Here is a 9,355-nt window from a genome sequence, read left to right as displayed (position 1 = left end):
TAAGTTGTTTAGCCAGTAACTCACTACTTTTTAAATAAACTGATGCTTTAGCCATGAGATAGCTGTCGTTTTTAATAAGTAATTTTAATAAGAAAAGAAAACAATACTAAAGGTCCTCAATGGGTGTCCGGGGTGGGGGCCGGGGCCCGGCGCTGCCTCCCCGGGGCGGAGCCGCCTCCGCACCGCCCCCGACCGCGGGCGCCCTTAAAGCGCGGGCGGAGCGGGCGCGGGCAGCGCTGGGGCCGGTGAGCGAGAGGCTGCCGGTTCGAGTCCCGCCAGGGCCGCTCCGCTTGGCTGGGGGAGGTAGCCGGGGTGGGGGGGTTGGGGCGGCTTGTTTTGGGCTGGGAGGTTGGTTTGTGAAATCCCCGTGGGGAGATGGGCCGGGGGTGATGTGGCACTCACCTGTGCGCCCTCGCAGGGCCGTCGCCATGTCGGTGTCGCACAGCTCCAGGCTGAACAAGCTGGTGCGGGAGCAGTACATGAGGCTGCCCCAGGATGGGAGGGTTCAGGTCACCTACGTCTGGATCGACGGCAGCGGCGAGGGAGTGCGCTGCAAGAGCAGGACCCTTGATAAGGAGCCCAAGAGCATCGAAGGTAATGCGGCTGCTTGTCCCTCAGGGTGATGGGTGGCGGGGTGGAGGGCCCTGAGCATCGCCTGGGAAAAGTTCTGGGATGCTTTGGGCGGTGGGAGTTGGGACGGGCTCTCCCTGGTTGCGTGGCACCAGTGATACGTGTTGCAGCTGTCCGGTGGGGTTGCACCGAGCAGCAGGGTAAATATCCAACCTGCGTCCCTGCGGTTTGCTTAATCCGCTAATCTCTGCTATTAGTGCTGGGTGGGAAGGGAAGGATGAGTTCCTCGCCCCTTTCCACCAGGCAAACAGGCATGGAGACGTGTCAGCATCTGGATGGGGCTTGGCAGAGGGAGGTGGAGTGGCTGGGACTGATCCTGCCCGTGCCGGATGGTGCTGGGGGAGGTGGACACACTGAGGGTCAGGGAGCACCCACGGGCTCCGGGGATGTGCAAGAAAACCTTTGTGGCCATCATCCCATGGAACCCAGTGCCCTTTAGGTGCTCCATCCTGGATCCAAGCCACCAGCACTTGGCACAATCCATATGTGGACCTTTTCCCAACCTCACTCCCTCCTCCGTCCCCCTCCTGCCTCGCAGATGTCCCCGAGTGGAATTTCGATGGCTCCAGCACGGCGCAGGCAGAGGGCTCCAACAGTGACATGTTCCTGGTGCCCGTCTGCATGTTCAGGGACCCTTTTTGCCTGGACCCCAATAAGCTGGTGCTCTGCGAAGTGCTGAAGTACAACAGGAAACCCGCAGGTGAGCACTCCCAGTTCCCGAGGGTCACCCCCTTATTATTTAGGGTGTCACCTCCCCCAGGAGTCGCTTGCTCGGGCCCGCTGGCCCCGGGGCGCAGCTGAGCGCCGAGCACTTGGCCCGAGGCTCCGAAATCCAAGCGCTGGTGACGGTGGTTGCTTGCAGGAACCTGTTTTAGTGGCACAGGGCGAGGAGAAGAGCAGCGAGACGTGGAGCTCACTCACGGCACTCGCCAAAGGCGTCGCCCGGCTCTCGGGCCCGAGCTCGCCCAGCCCTGGGGGGAGCAGGAGCTGGAAGTGCGGGGGTTTTAGCGTGCCGAGGTTTGGTTGCTCTCCCCGCTGGGGTTTTAGCTTGCCGAGGTTGTGGTTGCTCTCCCCGCCGGTGGGAGGCTGCAGAAAAGGAAGGAGAAGATGCTGAGATGGCGTGTGCTCGCTCAGAGTGACCTTTTGCAAACAGCCCCAGAACGCGCCGGCTCTTGGTCTTATCACCGAGTCTGCAGCCGCACAAGTCTGCAGTCCGTCTTGTCCCTCTGATAAAGCCCCAGACACAGGAAGGGGAGCCTGTTTGCAGGGACGCGCTGAGGGGCTCCCGGAGGGGATATTTGCCACTCGAGCAAGGCTGTGTCCCGTTGGGTGTGTGGGGGAGGGAGAGGGCATCTGCGGGTGATGCACTTCTGCCGGGAGAGCGGGGGCTGCGGGCAGGGATGGTGAAAGACGGGGCTGATTCCTCCTCCAGCAGCGCCCTGCCTTTCAGCCACGGGTGGGGGGAAGTGTCTTGGTTGAGATTCCTGCCCGGCAGCTCCTCCACTAGAGGAGTTTGTAAAGAGAACCCCTGATCCTGGAGCTCCCGGGGCAGAGAGCTCAGCCCTGCTGGCGAGAGGGGTGCACCCTCCAGCCCTCCCCGTGGTGGGTTTCTGTGGACCGTAAGGGCTGTGTGGGCTCAGGGGAAGAAATTTTCTTTCTCTTGCTTCCCACTGCCACTGCTTCCCTCCAGCCCTACTCTCCCCAGCTGCTCTGAGGCTTTTATTGGAAGTTAAGGCAGAATGTGCAGCCTGGAGCCTGCCTGTCCCTGTCACAGCAGTTTTTCAGCCTCTTCCCTGCTGTCTTGGTCCAAGCTCTCATTTCCCGTGCCTGGCATGCTGTCCCATGTCTGGACTCTTCTCTTATATCTGTGTTTTCCTGGCAAAGCCCCAGTTGCCTTGAGCACTTTGAAAGGCCAATGCAGGGCCAGCCAGTCTGGATGCTAACCAAAACCATGGAGCTGGAGAAAGATAAGGGATAATTAAGATGAGGATGAGGGCTGAAGGAGTGATGGAAGATATATGGTCCCTGATCCCAGGTCTGCTGAATGCCTGTAGGATGGGGCTGGGGTAAAGCTCCTGGTCTCTCAGTGAGTAAGAGGAGGAGAGGGTGCTCATGGACCATCAGCAGTGGTTTGGGGAATAGGGTAATTAAACCCTCTTGACCTGATGCTCTGGTGATGGAGTAACTTCGAGGAGGAATTTGGTGAGCAGGAAGGGGGATTCACTCATGATTTCCTTAAGGCTTCTGTGGGAAGCGCTTGGCAGTGGTGGAGCCTTGGTCTTGGAGAGGGCTGGAGCAGAGTGTGGGGGGTGCTGGCTCACAGCACGGCTCTAACCCAGGCCTCTCTGCTCCCAGAGAGCAATCTGAGACACACGTGCAAGAAAGTCATGGACCTGGTGAAGGACAGCCACCCCTGGTTCGGGATGGAGCAGGAGTACACGCTGCTGGGCATCAATGGCCACCCCTACGGCTGGCCCGACAACGGCTTCCCCGGCCCGCAGGGTAAGAACTCCCTCCCTGCCCCAGCCCGAAATCTCCCCTCAGCTCCCACCCTGCTGCCTGTGGGGTGCTGCATGGTGGCAGTTCCCCCGTCCCCAAGCTCGGTGCAGCTTTGCTGTCAGGGATGACCCCAGGTAGGAGGTGTTTACCGAGAGCACCTGGTGCCCCGTGGCTCACGTGAGCCGGGTGGCCGCGCCGCTCCCGCCGGACCCTGCTTGCACAAACAGCTCAGCTGCACGACTTGTTTGGCAAGGGCTGGAGAACTGGGCTGGAAAAACCTCCTCCCCGTGGCTGTTGGGGAAAGGGCTTGGCATGGTGCTTGTGCCCTCCTGCAGCAGCGAGCCAGCTCCTCAGCTGCCTCCTGGGAGACAGCCAGAGGTTTCCCAACCTGATTTTTGTGTGGACCGGCTGCTTGCAACATCTCCCTTCCCCCAGGCTGGGAGAAGATCTTTGCCTGACCTGCTTGAATAAGAAAGATATCAAACCCCAGCGAATTGGATTTCCTAGCCGTGAATAATGCCAGCTGTTGTCAGAACAATCTCGGATGCTTGATGTACTCAGATGGTCAGGGAGGTGCCCCGGGGCAGACCAAGCTTTCCTTATCTCGAGGCCACCTCCCAATTGATGTGTTACAAATCTTATTTAACTGCCCAGATTAGGCTGAGGTTGCACAGATGAACTGCTCACACTGCTGGTCCTGCAGCTGGGGGTCAGTGGCTTGATGTCCTGTGGAGAGAAACATCATTTTAATTCCCATAAATCCTCTGCCCGTGACAGCAGGTACCCGGCAGTGTGGAATTATGCTACAATGCTGTTGTTGCTCCCCAAAGCTTTCCTTGGGTGGTGATTCCTTGCTCTTTCCAGGCCCCTATTACTGCGGGGTTGGAGCAGATAAGGTGTATGGGCGTGACATCGTGGAGTCCCACTACAAGGCTTGTCTCTACGCGGGGGTGAAGATCTGTGGCACCAATGCAGAGGTGATGCCCTCCCAGGTATGTGAGGATGGCCCCAGGCAGCCCATTCCCAGTGATGGATATGAGTTATCCTGAAGCTGGAATAACCCAGCAACCCCCAGCTCCTCTGGAATCCCAAATCCAGTCACTCCTCACATCGGTTTTGCCGGGATGGGAGCAGTTGCACTGCTAGAATGGAAATGTGCATTTGATTTTCTCGTAACTCACCCCGAGCTCCTCGCACAGCTCAGCCTGAGCTTTGCAGCCAGAGCAGAGCTGGGAGCTCCCCGTGGGAGTGGGGATGCAGGGGACAGCAGGAGCTGAGACAGGCTGTGGGAGCACCATGTGGAGTGATGGGGTCTGAGCCCTGTCCTGCTGCCTGAGAACTGGGAAACTTGGATGGGACATGGCCCAGGGGAGCAGTTGGGAGGATTTGGGTTTATCTGGGTGTGAGCAGGAAGGAGTCCCTGATTGCATTAGGCAGGTAGCCAGACTGACCACCTTTGGGTCGCTGACTCTCCTGCTGCTGATGTGGTGGTGATAAACAGGGGCTTATCTGCAGTGGAGCCGAGATAGGACTTTTACCGACCCTGCTGTTTGCCCCGACTTCTTCAGGGTCCTTCTTGGCTGCCTTCCACATCCTGGGCTCCTGCTCTTCCATGCCAGCAGCCGTCAAGACGTCACCCTGTGCTTAGTCACCATGGGTGGTGCAACCCTGGCTCCAGCTGGGCAGGAAGCAGCCCTGGGAAGGACTAACAGGCTCCTCATTAATCCTCTGCCCTGTTTGCAGTGTGGGTTGGGGGTCCTGCACCAGCCTCGGTCAGATGTGGTGCTTATTTCCCTCTGTTTTGATCTAAAATCCCTCTGATTTGCTCTACATTGTCATGAGCAGTTTATTCCCATTTTTCTGTGTGCCAAAGCTGTCCTGTTGCTCGACTCATTGCTCCCTGTCCTTGTTGCTGATTCCCAAGGGTAACATTCAGCTGCAGCCCAGGCTGGGAGGGGCAGGGATGTGGTGGCTGGGGAGGCACCCCCCTGCCCATCCTGACCTGTGCATCTGCTTGCCCTTTCCAGTGGGAATTCCAGGTGGGCCCGTGTGAAGGCATTGAGATGGGGGATCACCTCTGGATGGCTCGCTTCATCCTCCACCGTGTCTGCGAGGACTTTGGAGTTGTGGCCACACTGGACCCCAAACCGATGACCGGCAACTGGAACGGCGCCGGGTGTCACACCAACTACAGCACCGAGGAGATGCGGAGAGAGGGGGGTCTCAAGTGAGTTCTGGGGGGGGGGGGTGTCTCAAGGGGGGGTCTCAGGACTCAAATGAGTCCTGCAGGGCTCCCTGGGATGTACCTGGGGAGGTTGGGGGTGTCCTGGGCCATGTGGAAGTGTCTCCCTACCTGTGTGGCTGCACCAGGCACAGTTGGGACTGTCCCAGCTCATTTTTTTAAGAGCAGCTGATCCTGTGAGGGTGTCCCCTGGGCTGTCCTTGTCCCTGCACAGGAGGAGGGGGTGACACCCCCCAAATGGACCTCCTGAACCCCCTCTCCCACAGACACATCGAAGCTGCCATCGAGAAGCTGAGCAAGCGGCACGATTACCACATCTGCGTGTACGACCCGCGGGGCGGCAGGGACAACTCCCGGCGCCTCACCGGCCACCACGAGACCTCCAACATCTTTGAGTTCTCCGCCGGCGTGGCCAACCGAGGTGCCAGCATCCGCATCCCGCGCCAGGTGGGCCAGGATGGCTACGGCTACTTCGAGGATCGGCGGCCGGCAGCCAACTGCGACCCCTACGCGGTCACCGAGGCCATCATGAGGACGACGGTGCTCAATGAGACCGGGGTGGAGACCAAGGACTACGCTGACCACTGAGGCTGTGAGCTGGGTGGAGGTTCTCGTGCCTACAGTAGCTTCTCACGTGGGATTTGTGCCTGTACAGTGTCCTCGGCTGCAAGCTCAGACTCTTTTTAGGAACCTCGCTTCTGCTCTTGTGAAACGTGGCCTTAGAAATACGTATTTTATAGCAAGAGGGAGGGGCCCAACCTATTTTCTCAACCACTTTGTTTTTTCTGGTTCCTGGTTTTAGGTCGTGAGGTTTTTTGTTTTTGTTTTTTTTTTTAAAACTTGGATTGAATTTTTTTCCCGAATGGACTTTACACTGTGATGTACATAGATCCCAACGTGGATGCTGCAGCTGCTGCTGTTGGCACCTAGGGAGGGTGGGTGCTTTTTTTTCCTTATCTCTGTTGCAAGGAAATGATAATAAATAATCTTCCTGGCTGCGTGGCAGCTGGGTTATGCCGTGGCAAGTGCACTTTTCTGTGGCTCCTAGAGCTCCAAGGAGGTTTTAATTTAGGTGTTGCTGGTAGGTTGCAGCTACTGAGCAGCCTGGGCAGGAGCTGGAGGAGCAGAGATGCTGGAGGATCCTTGAGGCAGGTGTCTGGAGCTACTTTGCCTCATTTTCTGGCCCAAAGGCCATCTCCTTCCATCGTGATCCCAAAGGCAAACAGAGCAGTGCGGGCTGAGCAAACAGCGGCCGGGGCAGCAGCTGGCGGGCGTTTACACAGGGTGTGTGCTGCTGAGTCAGCACAGCCAGCCTGGCCCCGGCACAGCCAGCACAGCCCTCCCCTCTGGGTGCAGGAGGGGACCCTGGGGACATCCCTCCTGCTGCCTTGCTGAACCACAGGGTCATGGTGCAGCTCCTTGGGTTGGAGTCTCTTCACAAGGTAGAGGTCATAGATTTATTTATGGAATCACAGAGAGCTGTGGGTTGGAAGGGACATAAAAGCCCATCCAGCTGCACCCCCTGCCAGGGGCAGGGACACCTTCCACTGTCCCAGGCTGCTCTAAGCCCCGTCCAGCCTGGCCTTGGGCATTGCCAGGGATCATCCAGGGGCAGCCACAGCTTCTTTGGGCACCCTGTGCCAGGGCCTGCCCACCCTCACAGGGAATAATTTCTTCCTAACATCAAATCTAAACCTACTCTCCTTCAGTTTGAAGCCATTGCCCCACACCCTATCAAATTCACAGACACTTCCATGCCAGATGGGTGTTAACAGCATCTCCAATCCCAGACCCTCGGGTCACTCCACAATGCAGCTGTGGTGATGATGGGTGCAAGCACAGGGGCCACCCCTCTAACCCCAGGGACCTCTCAGTCAGGTCAGGCTTTTGGATCTGACCCAGCTGCAGTCACCAGTGGGGGGGGGTCACTGTCAGTGAGGGGAAGCAGCAGCATGGACATCACCTCCAGTGCAGTCATGTGGATTCTGAAATGGGTTTTATGTTTATCCTTGAATCTGACACAGGTAACAACCTAGACTAAAGGTCTCTTGAGTCCCTCCTGCAGGTCACAGTAATGCCAGTGGCACAGGGAATGGGAGATGGTCAAGCCCACGAGCAGCCAGGAGCTGTTCAAGAGTAAATGGGACCCAGTCTGCACCCTAAAAAGGAAAGATTTTCCTTCCACAAGTTGCTGTTTGGGATGTTTAATGTTTTTCATCAAAACCACAAGCCTGTCTTGCTTTCCTCTCATTTTTATGATGTCTCTAATGGGTAATTTGAGCACTGGGACAGCGACTGATGGATGCAGCTGGAAAATCGATAAAGAGCTAAATCAGGAGTGGAGAGACTTCTGTCTGCTTTGCTGGCTGTACCAAGGGCTGAAGTACTTCAGCTTTCATCACACTGTGCTGTACAGACACTATGAAATTTGGGAATCATGTGAGTTCACATTCCCAATGTGGAAACATCTGTGGCCGGACACAGCACCGTGGGACATCAAACATTTTGTGTCTCTGGCTCTCACCCTGTGGTTCCCCTCCAACCAAGGACTATCCTCTCCAGGGTAGGGTAGTGAGGCTCCAGGCGCAATCCAGGAGCTCTTCCAAAGCCACTCCCTGAACTGGGATCAGTCCTGTCCCCACACGCCAGGAGCCACTGTGTGCTTGGAGACATTCCTGTTGTCCTCTGCCAAAACACACATCTTCTCACTTGTACTTTTTGAGGTCAAAATGGGTCAGAAAACACATGTCAGGGTTTTGGGTTTTTTCCTAAAGCAGAAGTGCTTCCCACCCACAGGGCCCTCAGCACAGGGGAAACAAGGACAACGCCACATTCCCACAAGGGCTTTTCCAATAGTTTTGCTGTGTTTACCTCTGTTGAAGGTGGTCTGCTGGGTTCAGCAAGGTACTGGGGATGGAGCCAGCCCTCGGGCTGAGGTTTGAGGCCATGGCAGAGGCCATGGTGTCCCCATCCCGTCCCCATCCACGGGTTGGACAACGCTGGGAGGAGACACACCCAGCATCTCCCGGTGCTCCGTGCTGGGCTGCGATGGGTGGGAGTAGTGCCGGATCCCAGCTGGGATGCAGCCTGGAATGGGGCTGCTGGGGTGGGTCGGTGTTATCCAGGGCTCTCCCGAAGGATCTTCTGAGGTGCATGGGTCAGTGTTATCCAGGGCATTCCCGGAGAAGCGTCCCGGGGTGGATGGGTCGGTGTTATCCAGGGCATTCCTGGAGAAGCGTCCCGGGGTGGATGGGTCGGTGTTATCCAGGGCATTCCCGGAGAAGCGTCCCGGGGTGGATAGGTCGGTGTTATCCAGGGCATTCCCGAAGGGGCATTCCCGAAGGAGCATCCCCGGGTGGATGGGTCGGTGTTTTGCAGGGCATTCCCGAAGGAGCATTCCGGGGTGGATGGGTCGATGTTATCCAGGGCATTCCCGAAGGAGCGTCCCGGGGTGGATGGGTCGGTGTTATCCAGGGCTCTCCCGAAGGAGCATTCCGGGGTGGATGGGTCGGTGTTATCCAGGGCATTCCCGAAGGAGCATCCCGGGGTGCATGGGTCGGTGTTATCCAGGGCATTCCTGGAGAAGCGTCCCGGGGTGGATGGGTCGGTGTTATCCAGGGCTCTCCCGAAGGAGCATCCCCGGGTGGATGGGTCGGTGTTATCCAGGGCATTCCCGGAGAAGCGCCCCGGGGTGGATGGGTCGGTGTTATCCAGGGCATTCCCGGAGAAGCGTCCCGGGGTGGATAGGTCGGTGTTATCCAGGGCATTCCCGAAGGGGCATTCCCGAAGGAGCATCCCCGGGTGGATGAGTCGGTGTTTTGCAGGGCATTCCCAAAGGAGCGTCCCGGGGTGGATGGGTCGGTGTTATCCAGGGCATTCCCGAAAGAGCATCCCCGGGTGGATGGGTCGGTGTTATCCAGGGCATTCCCGGAGGAGCATCCCCGGGTAGATGGGTCGGTGTTATCCAGGGCATTCCCGGAGGAG

General features: G+C 57.8%; 1 protein-coding gene across 1 annotated transcript; it reads left to right on the top strand.

The window, feature by feature from the left end:
• Positions 1 to 389: 389 nt before the first annotated feature.
• LOC309581065 (glutamine synthetase) lies at positions 390 to 6,175 on the top strand (the record flags this gene model as incomplete). Its single annotated transcript, XM_082295478.1, has 6 exons — positions 390 to 594; positions 1,169 to 1,330; positions 2,986 to 3,132; positions 3,994 to 4,121; positions 5,157 to 5,356; positions 5,638 to 6,175. The coding sequence occupies 6 exons, from the start codon at positions 390 to 392 to the stop codon at positions 5,957 to 5,959; spliced, it is 1,164 nt and encodes a 387-aa protein (XP_082151604.1). The 3' UTR covers positions 5,960 to 6,175.
• Positions 6,176 to 9,355: the final 3,180 nt, after the last annotated feature.

The sequence above is a fragment of the Coloeus monedula genome, assembly GCF_965178545.1.
Source record: "Coloeus monedula genome assembly, chromosome: 21".
Classification (NCBI taxonomy): domain Eukaryota; kingdom Metazoa; phylum Chordata; class Aves; order Passeriformes; family Corvidae; genus Coloeus; species Coloeus monedula.
The sequence above is the reverse complement of the archived record's forward strand: the minus strand, read 5'-3'. Positions and strand labels throughout refer to the sequence as shown.